General features: G+C 35.4%; 1 protein-coding gene and 1 non-coding gene across 2 annotated transcripts; one reads left to right on the plus strand and one right to left on the minus strand.

The window, feature by feature from the left end:
• The first annotated feature begins 9,000 nt into the window (after positions 1 to 9,000).
• On the plus strand, positions 9,001 to 10,874 carry LOC128041742 (uncharacterized). Its single transcript, XM_052632051.1, has 6 exons — positions 9,001 to 9,072; positions 9,394 to 9,480; positions 9,592 to 9,719; positions 9,827 to 10,004; positions 10,116 to 10,511; positions 10,854 to 10,874. The coding sequence occupies exons 1-6, from the start codon at positions 9,001 to 9,003 to the stop codon at positions 10,872 to 10,874; spliced, it is 882 nt and encodes a 293-aa protein (XP_052488011.1).
• A 7,381-nt stretch (positions 10,875 to 18,255) lies between these two features.
• On the minus strand, positions 18,256 to 18,362 carry LOC128042010 (small nucleolar RNA R71). Its single transcript, XR_008197218.1, has one exon. It is a non-coding gene; the product is annotated as a small nucleolar RNA R71 (small nucleolar RNA).
• Positions 18,363 to 21,254: the final 2,892 nt, after the last annotated feature.

The raw sequence follows: 21,254 nt of genomic DNA on the forward strand, positions 1-21,254 counted from the left end.
TATACTTGAATCAACATCAAATAATTTCATGAAATAAATTCATAGTTGCTGGAAAATAGTAGAATTAATAATAATTATTGAAATATTGCATTTATTTACCGTGAACTTACCTCGGTACCAATTATAGCCGAATTCACCAACTTAGTCTTCAACTTTATTCTTCCTTTTGTCTAACCTCGAGTTTCGTTCTTCTTGATCTAAAATATCAAATTTAACTTATTTAATACTCACATTCATCAAAACAGCCCTCGACTCTAACTTTGTCAACATTATGATTTTACCCCTAAACTTTTACAGAATTACATTTTTCCCCAAGGCTCGGAAATTAAACTTCATCTCTTATTCTTATGTTTTGTAACATGCTGAACATTTTTCTCTTCTATGACAACATCAAATTCCCACTCTAACATGTATTTATGAACATTAGGTATTTTACCGATTATAGGGTTTTACTTGTTTTCGCTTAAAATCGACTAGCAAAATTTGTTTAAGATAATTTCTATCTTCATATTCTATCATAAAAAATCAAAATAAACAGTTTTCACCTATGGGTATTTTTCCAAATATAAACCCTAGGTTAAATTATTGCTAGAGTAAGCTAAATTAAGCTACCGGAATCTCAAAAAACGTAAAGAACATTAAAAACGGGACTTAGAATCACTTACTATGAAGATTGGAACCTTGAAAAACCCTAAATATGGATTCCCCTTTGCTGATTTCATTCACTATGAAGAATATGATATTTTTGGCCATCTTTTTCCCTTTTTAATTCTTTTTATTACTAGATTACCAAATTGCCCCTAACTTAAAAATTTCCTATTTCACTTATCTCATGTCCATTTTTGTCTACCAACTTAACCAATGGTCTAATTACCATATAAGGACCTCCAATTTAAAGTTTCATAACAATTGGACACCTCTAACATGTAGAACTCAACTTTTGCACTTTTTACAATTTAGTCCTTTTGACTAAATTGAGTGCCCAAACGTCGAAATTTTCGAACGAAATTTTCACGAAATCATTTTGTGAAATAGTAGACCATAAAAATATAAGAAAAATAATTTTTTCCTCATCGAATTTGTGGTCCCGAAACCACTGTTCTGATAACCTTGAATTTAGGATTTTCGTCCTCGAAAATCTTACTAGTAAAGAGATTCGGGTATTGTTTCCTCATTGTCTCTTCTGGTTCCCATGTCGCTTCCTCAATCCCGTGCTTTTTCCATAATACTTTCACCAATTTTATCTTTTTGTTTCTAAGCTCCTTGGTTTCCCGTGCTAATATCTTATCTGGTTCTTTATTATAAGTCAGATCCGGCTGAATCTCCACTTCTGTCGGAGTAATAACATGTGGAGGATCTGATCGATACTGTCGTAGCATTGATACATGAAAAACATTATGAATTCTATCGAGTTCCGGTGGTAATGCTAATCGATAAGCAACTGGTCCAATTCTTTCTATGATTTCATATGGTCTGATAAATCTTGGACTCAATTTACCTTTTTGACCGAACCGAAGAACTTTCTTCCAAGGACACACCTTTAGGAATACTTTATCACCCACCTGAAATTCAATCTCTTTTCGTTTAAGATCGGCATATGACTTCTGACGATCGGAAGCTGCTTTTAGACTATCCCGAATCAATCTTACTTTTTCTTTTGTTTCCAGGATCAAATCAACCCTGTGTATCTTCTTTTCACTGAGCTCTGTCCAATATAACGGCATTCTATATTTTCTACCATACAAAGCTTCATACGGAGCCATTTTAACACTGGACTGATAACTGTTATTCTAAACAAATTCAATCAGAGGTAGATAATTTTCCCAATTACCTTGAAACTCTAATATACAACATAGGAGCATATCCTCCAATACTGGAATTACACGTTCAGATTGGCCATCTGTCCTAGGATGAGATGCAGTACTAAATTACAACTTAGTACCCAAAGCTTCTTGTAATTTGTCCCAAAAATGAGACGTAAATCGGGGGTCTCTATCTGATATAATGTAGAGAGGCACTCCATGTAGTCTGACAATCTCAGATATGTACAATTCAGCCAATTTATCTGATGAATAGTCTATGCATACCGGAATAAAATGCGCGTACTTTATCAATCGATCAACAATTACCCAAATGACATCTTTCTTCCTCGGAGACAACGGTAACCCAGATACAAAATCCATAGTGATTCTTTCCCATTTCCATTCCGGTATACTGGTTGGCTGAAGTAACCCCGGAGGCACTTGATGTTCAGCTTTAACCTGTTGACATACTAAACATTTTGATACAAACTCAGAGATATCACGTTTCATACCTGGCCACCAATACATTTTTCAAGTCCTTATACATTCTATTACTCCCCGGATGTACAGACATAGTACCGCTATGGGCTTCGTGTAGAATCTTTTGTATAAGCTCGGAATCCTTCGGTACACATACTCTACCTCTGAATAATAAACAACCATCAGTCCCAGTTTGAAATCCTGAATCATTACTTGACTCACATTGTACCCGTTTAGCCTGTAACTTCTCATCATTTTTCTGAGCTTCATATACTTGTTGACGGAATATCGATTTAGCTCTCATTTCAGCTATGATTGAACCATCATCAGTCAGTGACAACCGGGAAATCATAGCTCGTAAAGCAAACATAGATTTTTTGCTCCAAGCATCAGCTACCACATTAGCCTTACCCGGATGGTAATCAATAACTAAATCATAATCCTTTATCAATTCAAGCCACCTGCGTTGTCTTAAATTCAAATCTTTTTGTGTCATCAAATATTTCAAGCTTTTGTCATCAGTATAAATATGACACTTTTCACCATACAAATAATGCCGCCATATTTTCAATGCAAATACAATAGCAGCTAATTCGAGATCATGTACCGGGTAGTTTCTTTCATGTGGCTTAAGTTGTCTTGAAGCATAGGCTATTACTTTATCTTCTTGCATCAAGACACAACCTAAACCATTTAATGATGCATCACTCTAAATAATAAATTCCTTACCTGATTCAGGCTGTACCAACACAGGTTCTTTTGTCAACAACTCCTTCAATCGGTCAAAACTTTGCTGACATTTATCTGTCCATTCAAATTTAACATCTTTCTGTAATAAACGGGCCATCGGAAAAGCTATCATAGAAAACCCTTGTACAAATCTCCGATAATAACCAGCTAAAACCAAGAAACTTCTAACTTCAGATACATTCTTTGGTGGACTCTAATTGACAATAGTTGAAATTTTACTCGGATCTACCCTGATGCCTTCTGCGGATACAATATGTCCAAGAAAGCCCACCTCTCAAAGCTAGAATTCACATTTACTGAATTTAGCATAAAGTTTCTTTTCACATAGAATTTGCAACACTATTCTCAAATGTTCTGCATGCTCATTTTTATTTGGAGAATATACTAAAATATCATCAATTAAAACTACTACAAACCGGTCTAAATACGGTCTGAATATCCGATTCATCAAATCCATGAATATTGCAGGTGCATTAGTCAGCCCAAACGGCATAACTAGAAACTCATAATGCCCATACCTGGTTTTGACAGTTGTCTTTGGCACATCTGACTCTTTTACCCGTAACTGGTAATAACCCGATTAGAGATCAATCTTCGAGAATACTGTGGCACCTTTCAGCTGATCAAATAAATCATCAATTCGGGGCAACGGGTACTTATTCTTAATAGTTACCTTATTAAGCTGCCGATAATCGATACAAATCTCAAGGACCCGTCTTTCTTTTTCACAAACAGAACTGGAGCAGCCCAAGGTGAATGACTCGGACGAACAAAACCTCTGTTAACAAGTTCCTGTAACCGTGTGTTTAACTCTTTTAATTCTGTAGGAGCCGTACGATACGGAGCTATGGAAATTGGGGTAGTTCCCGGAATCAGATCTATAGAAAATTCCACTTCTCTTTCTGGTGGTAACCCTGGTAACTCCTCTGGAAACACATCAGAAAATTCACATACAACCGGCACTACTTGTGTCTTTGACTCAGATACCTTGATGTCTAACACATATGCCAAATAAGCATCATACCCTTGTCTAACACACTTCTGAGCTGTCATAACTGAAATCACATCAGATAATTCATCTGTCTGATCAGATTTAACCCGAAGTAATTCTCCATTCTGGCACTTCAACACAACATATTTCTGTTTACAGTTTACTACTGCATCATGCTGAGTTAACCAATCCATGCCCAATATCACATCAAACTCATCAAAAGGCAATAACATCAAGTCAACCGGGAAACAAATACCTTTTACCATCAGTGGACAATTTTTACAAACTTTATCCACTATCACAAACTGGCCCAGGGGGTTCGAGACTTTAACCAAAAATTCAGTAGGTTCAACAGACAAATTTTTAACAAATACTAATTTTGTGCATATGTATGAATGTGTAGAGCCAGGATCAATTAATGCAATAACAGTGTCATAAAAAGAAAATGTACCCATAATTATATCAGGAGAGGACGCCTCTTCACGAGCACGAATAGCATATGTTCTTGCGGGTGCTCTAACATCTGATCTAACTGCTGAATCTCTGGGTGCACCCCTGTTACTTGCTTCCCCTCCTGGGTTTCTCTGCGGTCTACCTCTGGTAGGAGCATTTCTTGATCTCGCACTCGTTATCTCTTCTCTTTTAGTTGTTTCAGAACAATCTCGAATAAAGTGATATGATGCTCCACATCTAAAACAAACATTTTCACCTGCTCTACACTTTCCGGGGTGGCGTCTCCCACATTGAGGACATTCCGGCCTAGGAGGTCGAATACTGCCCGTGCTTGCAACTGTAGTGGGTTGAGTTCTAAAACCCTCGAATCTTCTGCCCCTGCTTCGGCTAGAATATCTAGCTGGAAAATGTGATCCACTAGAGAGCTCCCTAAGCCTCTTAGACGTAGACTGAAATGATTTACTCATTTGCCTCTTCTTTGTATCCTGCACTTCAGCTTCAGCTTTGCCTTTCTCTTTTTATTTTAGCAAATCTCCTACTTTACAGGCTCGCTCAAATAAAACAACAAACTCTCTAATTTCCAAGACACCCACTGCTAATCGAATATCATCATTAAGCCCTTCTTCAAATCTCTTGCACATGTCAACTTCACTGGACACAAATTCCCGGGCATACTTACTAAGTTTGACAAATTCGAGTTCATATTGAGTCACAGACATCTTACCTTGTTTTAGCTCAAGAAACTCCTTCCTTTTCTGATCTATAAATCTCTGGCTGATATACTTCTTTCAGAACTCCTCTTGAAAGAAATCCTAGGTAACCCTCTCACTCGGTACTACTGACACGAAGATCTTCCACCAATGGTTAGCTGAATCTCGAAGAAGTGAAACAACACACTTCATACATTCTTCTGGTGTACAAGATAATTCTTCACAAACCCTAATGGTTTTCTCAAGCCAGAATTCTGCTTTTTCCGTATCATCATCTTCGGTAGCCCGAAATTCTTCAGCCCCTTGCTTCCTAATCTTATCAATAGGTGATCTCTCCCTGATAACTATACCTGCAGCGGGGAAGCTACATGGGGAACCTGTGAATTATGAAGGGGTAGAGGTCACACAACTGGATTCGTACAAACGAACTCGGCAAACCAATCATTCTTGGCTTGGAAGAAGGCTTCTCTAGCTCTTCCTCCCTGACTAACTGATGCAGGAGCATTACTCTCTACTTCATCTGTACCAACTCATTCAGGATCCATAACTATAAAACAAAACATTTTAAAATTGTTAGGAGTCGTCACACTATCAAAATATATAAATATGGCATGTATAGGTTCTCTTATTCATACTGCATATTTCCGAGAACCGACTAAACCTGCTTTGATACCAATAAAATGTAACACCCCTAACCCGAGACCGTTTTTGGAGTCGAGCATGAGGTGTTAGTTAGCTTATCTTACTAATTCGGAGCATAAAAACTTGTTTCGAAAATTACTTTAACTATTTACAGCAAATCTATCCAATCGCGCAGTAGTTACTGAATTGATTATAACTCGAGCTACGGGACTTGAAATTTAATTCCATAAATTTTCCCTAAAACTAGACTCATATATCTTCCTACCATAAAATTTTTAAAATTTTTGGTTTGGTCAATTCTTACAGTTTATTTGTTAAAGTCTCCCTTGTTTCACCACTTAACTGTCCTGACCTCTTGCCACTAAAACTAGGTCTTCTCACTGTAGAAATCTATACATATAAACTATAACTCATAAACATTACTGTACAATTTTTAATGATTTTCTAAACTCAGAACAAGGGACTCCAAAAACAGATCTGACCCTGTCTCACTAAAATTCACATATCTCAAAATATAAAATTTCTTTTGTTAAACCGTTAATTTTACATGAAAATAGACTCAATAAGATTTCAATATATGTATCATTCACCTTCTAGCTCATTATATACTATCCTAGGTGATTTTTCAAAGTCACGTCACTATGCTGCCTGAATTCTATTTCTTTGCAAAATTTTACCCCTTTCATGATTTCCATGCATAATTTATCACCTAGACTTTTATAACAACAAACACCTTCATATTTAACCATTTTAATAACAATTCATCATCAAATACTTACACACCATTCTTTAGCAAAATCATAATTACAAACATGCAACATAACTAAATCCCTATACATGCCATAACTCAAACGTGTTTCATCATAAAATACCGAGCAGTTGTGGTTGATAGTGTGGACAATCTCTGACTTCTTTAGGATCCTTGAAGTAGCTTTGCCATACTATAAGAGAAAGAGAAATAAAAGAAGTAAGCATAAAGATTAGTAAGTTTACTAGCAAATAAATAACAACATTGAACACAAATAATTAAACTCAAGTGTCTATATCTCTAGTTTACACTTTAGTTAATCTCATTCTAGTTCTCTTGTTTGTTTACTTAGTTTACTTGTGTGCATAACGTACTCTTCTCTTATTGCATCATTGAATACCAATTGTTAATTTAATAAATTCTTAACTCTTATAACTCATCTAAGCTTTCCATTTTTGCTTTTAACTGAACTTTCATGTATATGATTCGTTTACTAGCCCGTTGAGCCACATTGGAATAATAAGGATACTTGGGTCCCTTCTGATCATAACATGCCAAAGCCATGTCCCAGACATGGTCTTACATGGGATGTTCTCACATCGGTGCCCATGGCATGTCCCAGACATGGTCTTACAGGGGACCTCTCATCTCGGTGCCAGCGCCATGTCCCAGACATGGTCTTACATGGGACCTCTCGTCTCGGTGACAACACCATGTCCCAGACATGGTCTTACATGAGACCTCTCGTCTCGGTGCCAATGCCATGTTCCAGACATGGTCTTACATGGGATCTCTTTACCCAAATGTCTTGACATTTGTATCCAATACTTTCCTCATGTATCAACGGGACTTTTTAATATTAATTCTTTATCATTTTATACTTGAATTAACATCAATAATTTCATGAAATAAATTCCTAGTTGCTGGAAAAGAGTAGCATTAATAATAATTATTCAAATATTGTATTTATTTACCGTAAACTTACCTCGGTACCAATTATAGCCCAATTCACCAACTTAGTCTTCAACTTTATTCTTCCTTTTGTCTAACCTCAAGTTTCGTTCTTCTCGATCTAAAATAGAAAATTTAACTTATTTAATACTCACATTCATCAAAACAACCCTCGACTCTAACGTTGTTAAAATTATAATTTTGCCCCTAAACTTTTACATAATTACATTTTTTACCCAAGGCTCGGAAATTAAACTTCATATCTTATTCTTATGTTTTATAACATGCTGAACATTTTTCTCTTCTATGACAACATCAAATTCTCACTCTAACATGTATTTATGAACATTAGGTATTTTACCGATTATGGGGTTTTACTCGTTTTCACTTAAAATCGACTAGCAAAAGTTGTTTAACATAATTTCTAGCTTTGTACTGTATCATAAAACATCAAAATAAACACTTTGCACCTATGGGTATTTTTCCAAATATAAACCCTAGGTTAAATTATTGCTAGAATAAGCTAAATTAAGCTACTAGATCTCAAAAACGTAAAGAACAATAAAAACGAGACTTAGAATCATATACTATGAAGATTGGAACCTTGAAAAACCCTAAATATGACTTTCCCTTTGCTTTAATTCACTATGAAGAAGATGATATTTTTGGCCATCTTTTTCCCTTTTTAATTCTTTTTATTACTAGATTTCCAAATTGCCCCTAACTTAAAATTTTCCTATTTCACTTATCTCATGTCCATTTTTGTCTACCAACTTAACCAATGATCTAATTACCATATAAGGACTTCCAATTTAAAGTTTCATAACAATTGGACACCTTTAACATGTAGAACTCAACTTTTACACTTTTTACAATTTAGTCCTTTTGACTAAATTGAGTGCCCAAACGTCGAAGTTTTTGAACGAAATTTTTATGAATTCATTTTGTAAAATCGTAGACCATAAAAGTATAAGAAAAATATTTTTTCCTCATCAGATTTGTGGTCTCGAAACCACTGTTCTGATAACCTTAAATTTAGGCCATTACAAATAGAGCTTTGAGAAGTTTAAGACTGTACTGACTGAGGCTCCTGTTTTGGTACAATTTGAACCTGGAAAAGAGTTCACGGTTTATAGTGATGCATTACATGTTGGTTTGAGATGTGTGTTGATGCAGGATGGTAAGGTGGTTGCATATGCATCTCGTCAGCTTAAGACACATAAGGCGAACTATCCGATGCACGATTTGGAGTTGGCCACCGTAGTTTTTTCATTAAAAATCTAGAGGCATTATTTGTACGGTGAGAAGTGTATCATCTACACTGATCAAAAAAGCCTCAAGTATCTCCTTACTTAGAAGGGGCTGAATCTAAGGCAGCGAAGATGGGTTGAGCTGCTTAAAGATTACAACTATACCATTAAGTACCATCCTGGCGAGGCCAATATAGTGGTCGATGCATTGATCCGTAAGGCTATGACTGATCTGAGAGCGATGTTCGCTCGACTTAGCTTGTTCGACGACGGGAGTTTGTTAGCTGAGCTTCAAGTGAAGCCAACTTGGATTGAGCAGATTAAGGGTAGACAGCTAGAGGATGAGTATTTGGGTCTTTGATTTTGACAAATTGACAGTGGTAACACTACAGACTTTGGGTTAAACTTTGAGGGTGTGTTGTGTTTTCGAGGCTGGATATGTATACTGAATAATTTGGACTTGAGGCGGTCTATTTTGAAAGAGGCGCATAGTAGCCCTTATGCTATGCATCCTGGCTGAAATAAGATGTATCGAGATCTTTGAGAGTTGTATTGGTGGCCAGGGTTGAAGCGAGAGGTTACGGATTTTGTGGATTGATGCTTGACTTGCCAGCAGGTTAAAGCAGAGCACCAGTTGCCATCGGGATTGCTGCAGCCGATTAAGATTCCACTATGGAAGTGGGAGCGAGTAACGATGGATTTCGTTAGTGGGTTGCCTTTAGCACCCACTAAAAAATATTCAATATGGGTCATCGTGGATTGATTGACTAAGTCTACACACTTCATCTTAGTTAGGACAAATTATTCTTTGCAGAAGCTGGTGAAGCTCTATATTTCTGAAATAGTGAGACTGCATGGGGTACCGGTTACGATCATCTCTGATAGGGATCCTCGTTTCACGTATCAGTTTTGGAAAAAGGTGCATGAGACTCTGGGTTCAAGGTTGGACTTCAATACCGCGTTCCATCCTTAGACCGATAGTCAGTTAGAGAGGGTGATTCAGCTATTGGAGGATATGTTGAGGAGCTTGCTATTGATTTCTGAGGCAGTTGGGAGGATTATCTGCCGTTAGTAGAGTTGGCCTATAATAGTAGCTTTCAGTCTAGCATCCAGATGACACATTACGAGGCACTGTACGGTCGTAAGTGTCGCACTCCTTTATGTTGGACTGAGTTGGGCGAGCGACGTGTTCTGGGACCTGAGTTGGTCTTTGAGACAGAGGATAAGGTTAGATTGATTAGGGATCGTTTGAAAGTAGCTTCTGACGGGTAAAAATCTTATACGGATTTGAAGAGGCGTGAGATTGAGTATTTTGTGGGTGACTTCATCTTTCTCAAGGTCTCACCATGGAAGAAGTTACTGAGGTTTGGTCGTATGGGCAAGTTGAGCCCTAGGTTTATTAGACCTTACCATATTCTGAAGCGAGTGGGACCAGTTGCTTATCAATTAGAGCTACCTCCGGCGTTGGATCGTATCCATGATGTGTTCTATGTCTCTATATTGAGGCGTTACCACTCTGATCCTACTCATATTGTCCTTGTTGAGGAGATCGAGGTTAGGCCAAACTTGACCTTTGAGGAGGAGCCTGTCCACATTCTGGATAGTGACGTAAAGGTTTTGAGGAGGAAGTCTATTCCTTTGGTGAAGGTTCTATGGCATAATCATAGCACTGAGGAGGTCACGTGGGAGCCTGATGATGCGATGCGTCGCAGTATCCTTATTTGTTTTGATCAAGTAAATTTCGAGGCCGAAATTTTCTTTTAGGGGGTAGAGTTGTAACGCCCTAGAATTTTTATTTTTGTTCTTACGAAGGTGTGACACAACTGTGTATCTGCTTCAGTGGTTAAGTGTTCTAGGTGTGTGAGAGGTCCCAAGTTCAAGCCAGGACTTGCGCAAATTTTGGTATTTTTATGAATAAACCCTATCTTTGGTCAGTAAGCTTTTAAGTAAAAGTTGGGAAATAATTAACAGAATGGGCCTGCTAGTTTGGTGGATAAGTGGAGTGTTGGTGTGAATGAGGTCCTGTGTTCAATTTTCTGTGATGGTGTGGAGACAGTATTTTTGCTGCAATTTCAGCTAAGAGTTGTATTGGGGTAAAATTCTGAGTAGTTGTGTTTTAGTGGGTTAATAGGGAGTGAGCTTTGGAGATAATAGGGAGTGAGTTTTGGAGATAATAGGGCAGAGGTTATCAGAAAACAATCTGATTATCTTTTTGTTGTAGAAAAAAAGTAGAATTTCGGTTCTCTCCAATTACCCAAACTTTTTTTGACGTTTTCTTCTTCTTTTTTCCCTCCTCTACCGATTCATTCCCCTAGTTGCTGCCGAAATTTCCATTATTTTTCCCCTTCCATTTCTTTGTTTATTTTTTAATTGATTTGGTTATTTATCGTTGGTTGCGTGTGTTCAGAGTTAATCAAGGGGCTAGTGGTTTTGAATTGACGCTGTGATTGTATGAATTCGTGGTTACTCAAGCGAGGTTCTAGAGGCTTAGGAGTGCTTACGCATCAGAAATGATACCAGGTGTGTACCTGAAATGAAAAAAATAGGATTTGGGGAAAAGCTAAAATTGCTTGCTATCGAGAAATAAGAGAAATAAGAAAAATTGATGCGAAAAATTGTAGAGAAAGGAAATAAGGGTGTTATAAACTTGGAAATCAACATTCTGCGCTAAAATAGTTTTGGACAAGAGCAGTAGTCTAAATTTTAAAAATCATCAAAAATAGTGGAAATTGAGTTAGAGGTTGAATAAAATACAAAATTAAATTTTATTGAGTCTAGTTTTTCATGGAAGAAACAGTGTAAACAATGAAATTGTAAGTTATGAGATATATTGAATTTTGTAAGACAAGGCCAGAATGGGTTTGAGTTCCCCTGTTCTGATCTTGGAAAAATCATCAAAAATTGTAAAAAAATAATTATAGACTTAAATTTATATGTTTAAATCCTTAACGAGTCTATTTTCAAGAGAAACAAATAGAAACATTATCCGAATTCTGTACTAAGAGATAAATATTATTTAGTAAGGAAAGGTTGAAGCTATCAAATAACAGAATCGAGATAGATTTGAAGATTTGACTGTACTTATTTGATACACTATAAAATTTGAAAATTTTATGGTAGAAAGGTATTTGAGTTTAGTTTCGAAAACATCAAGTGGATCCTAATTTCGAATTCTGTAGCTCAATATATAAATAATTTAGTGACAATGACTCAAGTAGACAGCTTTAAATGAACATATAAGTAAATAGTGAAAACATATATGAATATTTAGCTAGCATGGGTTACATTAAAAATGGATCACACGGCTAAGGCCAATTTGGGTCGAGTGGGCCACACGGGCACACACGGGCGTGTGGGCCCATTTTTATTGAAATCTTTCTAAGATTGCACGGGTCGCACAAGTCGACTGTGAACCTACTGTAAGGTCGGTAAGCGCTACTTAGAACCCTATATGTGCGGAATTGACTGAATGATATATATACTGAGCATGTTAATATCTGAACTGAATATATGTACTGAAAATTGCATAATAGCATATCATCTATGGTATGTTGCATTGCATTGGGTTGTGGGTTGTTATTTGGAGGAAGTGTACTAAAAGGCTTTAAGCCTAATTTATTGGCAGCTCAGTTGCAAACTACTGTTTTGTGCCGCACTCAGTACTACTTGGAGTGTAGGGATGGGTGGGTTGATTATATCCCCAAATGGAGTGTAGGGTTGGACAGAGATGGTGTGTAGAGGCTGGATGGGTAGGATTTTGCTACTGCATAACTGTTACTGCTACTGATACTATGATGGGCTAAGGTCCTACTGCATTTTGACACTATACTGAGATGGACTAAGGCGTAAACTGTCACTGATACTGAAAAGGGCTTAGGCCTAAGACTATTCAACTGTGCACTGTGAATACTGATTGTTTGTTTGTTTCTGCGGGATTACACACTGAGTTTACATAAACTCACCATTTTTGTTTAATGTGCATAGGTAATCCCTAGAATTAGACAAATCGGTGCAACGGAGGACTCAGCGGTGACCACAGAAATTTTTTGGACTTCATGGTTTTCTATTTACGTTTTAGGATATAATTATTATTGATTATTTGGGTTGTAATTTAATGACCCTCTGGGACTTTGGTTTTAAATTTTGGGTTTTTATTTATTTATTTTACTTTATGGATTTATACCTGCTGGTCGTAGGAAATTCGGTTTTCAAAAGGTTAAAGTATTTTCTAAACGCATGATCACTTAGACTGTTTTATTAAAGCTTCCACAATGAGGGATGTTTCAAAACAAATGTTTTAAATGAATAAAAACGATTTCCTGAGTTCTAACAAAGGTTTACTAAAGATAATAACATGTAATGTTTTCATCGTAACAACGAGTTTTCAAAAACACTATCATGTGACATTGCCAGATACGGCCATAACGTCTACGCTGGGTTTGGGGTGTTATAGTAATGGTATGTAATTAATGGGAACTCAATCGCAATACTATAGTGGAATGACTTCGTGACTAAATAAGTTTATAATTAATAAACGAAAAGATGGAACTTAATCATAAATTATTTAAGCCTTAATTACATATGTCCAATTAGTCCCTCCTCTAGCTCGTTGAAACCATAAATGAACTGCATGTAGAACTAGATGAGCATAAATGAATAGAAATGATGAAGTTAGAGAAATGAGTGGCATTCACAAATGAATGCATTTTCTCACTAACTATAGAAATGACGTGAGAATTAATTTAAGATTTTTAAATTATTATTTAATTCATTATAATTAAATAATTGAAGTTCGAAGATGGAATGAAATTAATTAGTTATTATGAATTCATTAAATATGGAAATTAAATATATTTCATCATAGATTCTTTTACAGTAAAGTTGTCATGACTTTAATATAATTAGAAGTGGGTTAAAAAAATTATTTAATTGGAAAAATTAATTTAATTAATTAATTAGTATTTATTTTGGGAATAGAAAAAAAAATATTGGGTTGAATTAAATTATAAAGTGCTAGGTCAAAAGTCTAGGAAGCACATATAATTGGACCCAACACATGAAAGGCCCAATTCCCCTAATTTTACATGTGAGGGACAACAACCCTAGTGTTTTTATCTAGGGTGTGTCCCCCATCTTCTGGTTAGACTCGGTACATGCTTCTTTATTAAATAAATATTATTTGTGCTATACTTATAGACTAGATGATCGCGTGTGCATTAAAACAATGAATTTATATTACAATTTTAAAGCCCAATTTTACCGCAAGTGTATAGGTCAGTTGTAACATTTATAGTGTTACAATGAAACACCAGAGTATTCCAAGAATCAATCCCAAAGGAAGAGGCAATTGAGCAATAACTAGCATACACGATAGAGTGTAAGCAACTACTAATAAGATTTTATAGTACGACAATTCATAAAAAGATGAGTTTGCAAGAAAATTAAATATTCTACTCTAAGGACTAAATTGCAAGGAATGTGGTTCACCAAATCGATGTGGTTCACCAAATCTTGAACTAGGAAAATAAATTGCGTAAATTACCAAGTGGCTCCATTTTATTTTTCGATCTCAATTTCACCAACTTAGACAAATTAGGTTCGATTTATCTTTTGATCTTGCTGGTTAATTCAAGACTAACGAACGAGTGCGCAACGAGATTATCTTTCAGTCTCACTTTATTTTGATATTCCCTTTGAGGCATCACTACCTAAGTTCTTAGTTATATTTAAATTATTCCAATTTGTTACGATTTAGTCCTCTATCCAAGGGATGTTAGTTTACCCACATCTCCATCAAGCAACCTCCTTTAAGGTTTAGCTACACATGCTTAACCAACCAACCTCTTACTTTGAAGTAATGCTCTTCTGACTGCCTCTGAACGTACTAACAACCAGAGTGTGAATAGTAGAATAAAACGGAGAATTATGAGGCGGTATCCATAAGTATATAGGTCGAGTTGTAATATAGATTTTACAACGAAGTAAGTGAGTACTCTGAGAATCCTGCCTAAGGGAGGCGAGTACTAAATCAATCTTAACCTAAATACTTAAAGATCTAATTAATACTTTTAAATCAATTATAGTACGATAGTAAAATAAGAGATATTTTTTAGGTTTCTAAATTAAAAAAATAAAATAACATAAAAGAATTAAAATTTCAAGAGATAGAGAGAAATAAAGTGAATCAAATCTGAAGATGGGTTATTAGCTCACTTCAGCAATCTCAATTAATTTTCATCTCGGGTTCTTCATCAATCAACTAGTCGCTACCCTAGCAGGATCTTCCGATCTTCCACTGACATAACGAGTCAGTAAGAACTACTTATCTTCTGACTTCACAGTCCAAACTGGTTTCGGGACAAGGTGTTCACGAATGGGGAATACAAATTTTGGGTTAATTCCCACCTTGATGACTTCCCAGGGTTCTTAGGCTTAGGGTTTGTTTCACGTTCTTCCTTTCCCAAAAAATTTATTCTTTGAATAACCCTATAAAATAGTTAAAAGATCATGCTTCCACTAGCTAATCCCCCATTGAAAGATTAGTTCCTTATGACTTTCATCAACAACACGGAGTAGATGGAGAATTAATCATAATGAATTAATTTTAGAGAGTTTAAGAAAAGCCTAATCGGTATTGATAATGAATGCGAATCCACAAGAGTTGATCTCCTTTACAACTCATATCTCTTGTGTTAGCTCTAGATTTTCAACTATTTTGATATAACAAAAAGTATATTAAAAATCCCCTAAATAAATTTGTAAAAATTGTTTATAAGTCCTTCAAATTATTTTCAAAATGTTGGAAAAAAATAAAATTTTATAAAAATCTTTGAATTAACTTATTTTTTAGCGAGTTTTTGAAGTCTGAAGGACTTCTACCAATACTTGGTAGACAAGTATCGGTAAAACTCTAGATGAAAATACCTTAAAAAAGCTACAGAATTCTATCGATAGAACTGGAAGTTCTACCAATACAAGTCTAGGTTCTACTGATACAAACTGGACTTGTATAGGTAGAACGGACTCTAGTAAGTGGAAACACGAAAATATACACACTTTTTCATGCCCTTTTTAAGTCAAATTCATGCAGTTTTAGTAAAATTTTGACTATTTTCGATAGATTTGCACAAAGGGCAAAAAATGACTCGGCAGATATTGCTAGCAACACAAAATCGAGAAGCAATTTTTAAGCATCAAGGCGAACTAATTTTTCAGCCTAGGACGGTCCAAATTATGTGTATTAATTCATAATATAATTAATTTTAATTTTAATCCAATTTAATTTGGGTTAAATAAATTATTGTTAATTAATTATGAAAAGGAACCCAGTTGAGTTGAACCGAGAAAACTGATCCAACCGAGCACTGGTCAGTGCAAAACCGTCCCACATGCTGAATCAATCATCTTGTTAGGCTAACTATTTGGCTTGCAAAATAGCCATTGAAGACTCCTTCAAATTGTATTCAAACCCCTCCACTACTTATGCCTTTCTAGATTTGCCCTTACATTAAAATAGCAAGTGTGAAACCTTCAAACTTGCCAAATGTGTGGCCGGCCATATCGGGACTCTATGGCTGATGATTTTTGCTAATTTTAGCAGCCATCTCAACCTATAAATACCCCGCTTTGCTACTCACTTCAAACATATCTCAAACCCATTCATTTATTTACTTCTCTATCACTTTTCTCTCTTCATTCCCTTCCAATGTTATTTATTTTCTTCCCCTATTCCTTTGCTGATTTCACCTCTTGAAAAAGATTCATTCATCCACCATTTGGAGTAGCATTCAAGTGTTCGTGGAAGCCTCAATTCAACAAGAACAAGTGGAGAATAAGGAGTAGAGCAAATTAGTCAAGTCTCGGAGATACACCCAATTTGATTCTTGTTCCCTATCCTTTTAATTTTTTTGTTGTTATGATGAACATGTCTATGAATATTTGTGATGTTGATATGTTTAATTTAATTAATATGGCTTAAATTTAATTTGCGTTAGATTGATTTCATTTTTTCTACTTAATTTATTAAAATTGTATTTGTGTTGTTATAGGCCTCGGTAAGATGTTTGATTAAGTAAAACCATGACTAAGTTATTCTTGCCTTACAATTGTAAGGTAACTAATGAATTAATTATTTAAACGGATTGAAATTGTAATTAATTGACACGATACTTAATCAGTTCTTGTTTAATCATCTAAGGTAGCTGAGGGTTAAATTAGCAACGGTATCCAATGATACATTAGCCTTGCATAACTTGCAAGATTATTGTGATTAAACTGTTTCAAGGTAGAAATACATTGTTACCTCATGTAATCTTTTATGTGCTGATTGGATTGAATTAGTTGTTTGAATTGGCATAGAGATATGTACAAGAGATTATTTTAATTTCATAAGTATATATGTGCATTAACACATTTGCTTATTCAAATTTGTTTAATCGGTTGAATTGACATAGAGATATAGTCAAGAGATAAAAGGACTTTGGTAAGTAAGTATGTTCAAAAGTTAGCAAATTACCGAGTTGCCGTGAATTTATTTGTAACAACATAAACATGAGTTTAATAATTCTAAGTTAAGAAATGTAATTAATCTAGCACAATTATGTCATCTTGATTAAAATCATCTTTTGAAATTGTGCATTGGAACTTTTATTATTATTATTTTTACTTAGTTAAAATCCTAGTTTTTAATCACCTCCTCAAATCAAAATATTTTTCTTCACCAGAGTTTTTTTAATTGCATATACAAATAATTCTTTTCACAGTCCCTGTGGGCACGATAACTCGACATTTACTTGTCACTTTATTACTTGTTGCGATTATGTACACTTGCACATTTCCGTCGTTCCATGTTTTTGGCGTCATTGTTGGGGACTGTTTTAAATTATATTATTTGTGAAATTGTTAATTTTGTATTTTGGTCTATTTTTTTCTATTCAATTTTAACTTAATTAATTTTTTCTGTGTTGTTTCAGGTGTTTATGAGTATTTATTGAATAATCGATTTACTCCATGTAGACCCTGAAATTGAAAGGATCGAAGAGATGAATTTTGAAAATGAAAACTAAAATCCAGGAGGAACATTCGCTTATAAACTCACAATTCGATCATTCTTGCTGATGACAAAAACTATGTCATTCGTCTATTCAACGAGCTCAGTTAGAGTATCAGAATACTCGAAATCGAGGCACAACATTTGAAGCTGAAGCTGGTCATGTTCCAAATGTTGCAAAATATGGGTCAATTTAGCGGGATTCCTACTAAAGATCCACATCTTCATCTTTGGCTATTCATGGAAGTGAGTGACTCATTTAAACTAGTCTGGGTGACTGAGGATGCCTTGAGACTGAGATTATTTCCATACTCCTTAAGAGATAGAACATGAGCATGGTTGAACTCCCTACAGTCCGGTTCCATAACTTCATGGCAAGAGTTGGTTGTACGTTTCTTAATGAAATATTTCTCTCCATCTTTAACCCCCAAGATCTGAAATGAAATCACATCATTTCAACAACTTGATGAAGAATCTTTATATGAGGCATGAGAGCGGTTCAAGGAGTTATTACGAAAGTGCCCTCATCACGACATTCCTTGCTACATTCAAATGGAGACTTTCTATATTGGTCTCAATATTCATACTAGAATGATGGTGGATGCTTTGGAAAATGGAGCCCTTCTATATTGGTCTCAATATTCATACGAGATTATTGAAAGAATTGCCAACAATAACTATTAATAGCAGCCTCAGAAAGACGAGTAGTAGGAGTACATAAAGCGGACACACTTGTTTCTTTGGCATCTCAAATATCCTCTATGTCTTATATGCTTAAGAACATAACTATTAATGGTTTCAATGGTAATCTAATAGGTCAGCAACTGAACCAGTTCGAGGATATTTCTTGTGAATACAATGGATATGGCCATTTCTTTGAAAATTTCCCATTGAATTAAGATCGAAATATTACATAGGAAATCAAAATTGGAATGGTCCACAGTCAAATTCTTACAACTCTTCATGGCAGAATCATCCAATTTCTCCATAAAGTAATCAATGGGCAGACCATAGCGACTCTTTATGTCATTTCAACCAAATTATTCGCCAGAATATTTTTAACAAGTGCAACAACCCACACCAAGTGAATCTTCAAGTAATCTTGAGAATTTGCTAAAGGCATACATAGCGAAGAAAGATGTACTAATCCAAAGCCAAGCATCAACATTGAAGAATTTAGGAAACCAAGTAGGACAACTAGACAATGAGCTAAGAAGCATACCCCAAGGTATTTGGCCGAGTGATACAGAAAATCTGAGAAGCACGGGTAAATAGCATTGCAAAATCGTCACTTTACAAATTGGGAAGACATGGGAACCCAAATCTGTCGAGGTTGAAGATAAGCCTATTGTAGCTTAAGGCAAAGAGGAAGTTCAACTGAGTGTTAAAACTCCTATTCTAGAAAAGTTAGATACGGTGATCCTTGATAAGGTAAGCTCTAAACCAGTTAGTTCTGATTACCTAACACCCTTATCGGATATAGAAAAATTTCCACTAAAGACTTGTCCGGTTAAAGCTAAGATTACACTACTGTCATATCCTCAACGATTCCAAAAGCAGCAAAATGATATTCAGTTGAAAGAAATATTTGATGAGGAGGTGACTTTTAATGACTTCGATGCTACTAAATCCCCAGATATAGTTGAAGACTGCTCTACTATTTCCAAGATGGAATCATTGGCTTCTACAGAATTGGAGCTCAATTCTTTAGACGATCCGTTATAACATATCCTACTAGAGGATTTACAAAGTGATGATGAAGATAAGGAATGTGTGGCTTGGTTAGAAGCTGATTCGAAGGAATTCACTCAAGAAGTTCCACTCGAATCATTAGAGTTATCATCTCAAGAGTATACACAACCAAAGTCATTGATTGAACAACCAGCTAAATTGGAACTGAAGATTTTGTCTCCTCATTTGAAATATGACTATTTGGGTCTATCTTTGACGTTACCTGTCATTATTTCAGTTGAGTTCACCAAAGATCAAGAAGAAGAGGCACTTGTGATTTTGGAAAGGCACAAGAAGGGTATTGGATGGATTGTTTCACATATTTAAGGCCACCAGGAAAGATCATTCTAGATTTTCTTTCCCTAATCAGATGTTGGTTAGATTTGATGTGAAAGAATATGATTTCTTCCTAGATGGTTATGGTTGGTATGAAAAATGGCCATTTGACACCACCATGGTCAATGACGATCCTAAATAAAATGGAGGGAGTTCTCTTCACTTTCTCTATCGTTATTTTATATTTTTATTTTTTTTCTCATTTGAATAAAATGGTAGACTTAGATAAAATTTTCTTTGGTTCATTACATTAATTAAAACTCTATCTAGGAGATTGAGACTTAAGCAGGACCACCTCTAGTCTTTCCTGAGAGTTTAATTTAATGTAAATTTTCAAAAAAACATTTTTCTAAGTTTCCCAAAGAATTTATTTTTTTTTGTTAAATAAAGGGTCAAATTTTAATCCAAACACTAATTTCTTTGAGTTTTTTATAGTTTATTTTTAGTACAGGAGCTTAGGATCCAAAAAGGAACTGCCATTGGGCTTAAGACACTACTAAGAAGGGAAATATTGAACCCTTTTCTGCACAAACCTATAGCCCTTACCTTGCTCCACCGCCACTCCTAAGTAGCCCAATAATGCATCTCACTTAACCTTTTAATGTTGCAACCCTTAACTCCCTGAATCACCACCTCAAACACCTTCATTTGAAGTCACCAACAATCGCACCTAAATTGTCCTTAAAACCACCACCCTCTTCAACTCTAAACCTTACCCTCAGCTACTCACCCACCTGCCCAAAACTAAAACCACCCTTAATAGATTTCCTATGTTCGACGCTAAGAGTCCCTTTATGTAGCACCATTCCACGAAGTGAACAGTTTGGTATAAAGGCTATGCTGCAACACATGTAGTTGCAACAACAAGATTACTAAAGATACTCAAAAATACGAGATGACTCAATCAGAAATGCATTTAAATATATATTTCATAACCCGTTTATTTTTGTGCTTGAATTTCCAAACTTTATACTCGAACCATGGACTCCAATGTCGAGAAAGGAAAAAGATGAGTCAAATTCTGAGAGATCTGCAAATAAATAAAAAGGGGGGATCTTTACTTTATTTCATTTTCTTTCCTAGGTTATTTAATGTTTTAGGATTAGGTTCTATTAGGATTTTTATTTTTCACATAATAAAACAAGAGGTGGAAATCATAAATAAAAATGAAGTTGCAAAGTACAAAGTGTGGAAATAGATATATACATGTCAATGATTGGATCTAGAGAGAGCTTGGTACTTAAGTAGTCAAATTGACTCACCTCATCTTTACTAGAATCCTACTTGGTGTATACTATCTATTCACTTCTAACAATGATGGCATTATTCATCTTAAGTAGGGGGACCGAAAAATTGAAATT

Source organism: Gossypium raimondii, chromosome 6, assembly GCF_025698545.1.
Source record: "Gossypium raimondii isolate GPD5lz chromosome 6, ASM2569854v1, whole genome shotgun sequence".
Taxonomy (NCBI): Eukaryota; Viridiplantae; Streptophyta; class Magnoliopsida; order Malvales; family Malvaceae; genus Gossypium; species Gossypium raimondii.

Excerpts from the sequence above, each read along its gene's own strand:
- LOC128041742 (XM_052632051.1), top strand. The coding sequence starts at position 9,001 with ATGACTGATCTGAGAGCGATGTTCGCTCGACTTAGCTTGTTCGACGAC. Across the intron at positions 9,481-9,591 it reads AGCGAGTAACGATGGATTTC|AAGCTGGTGAAGCTCTATAT; the intron begins GTTAGTGGGTTG and ends TATTCTTTGCAG. Across the intron at positions 10,005-10,115 it reads TCTTTGAGACAGAGGATAAG|GTCTCACCATGGAAGAAGTT; the intron begins GTTAGATTGATT and ends ATCTTTCTCAAG.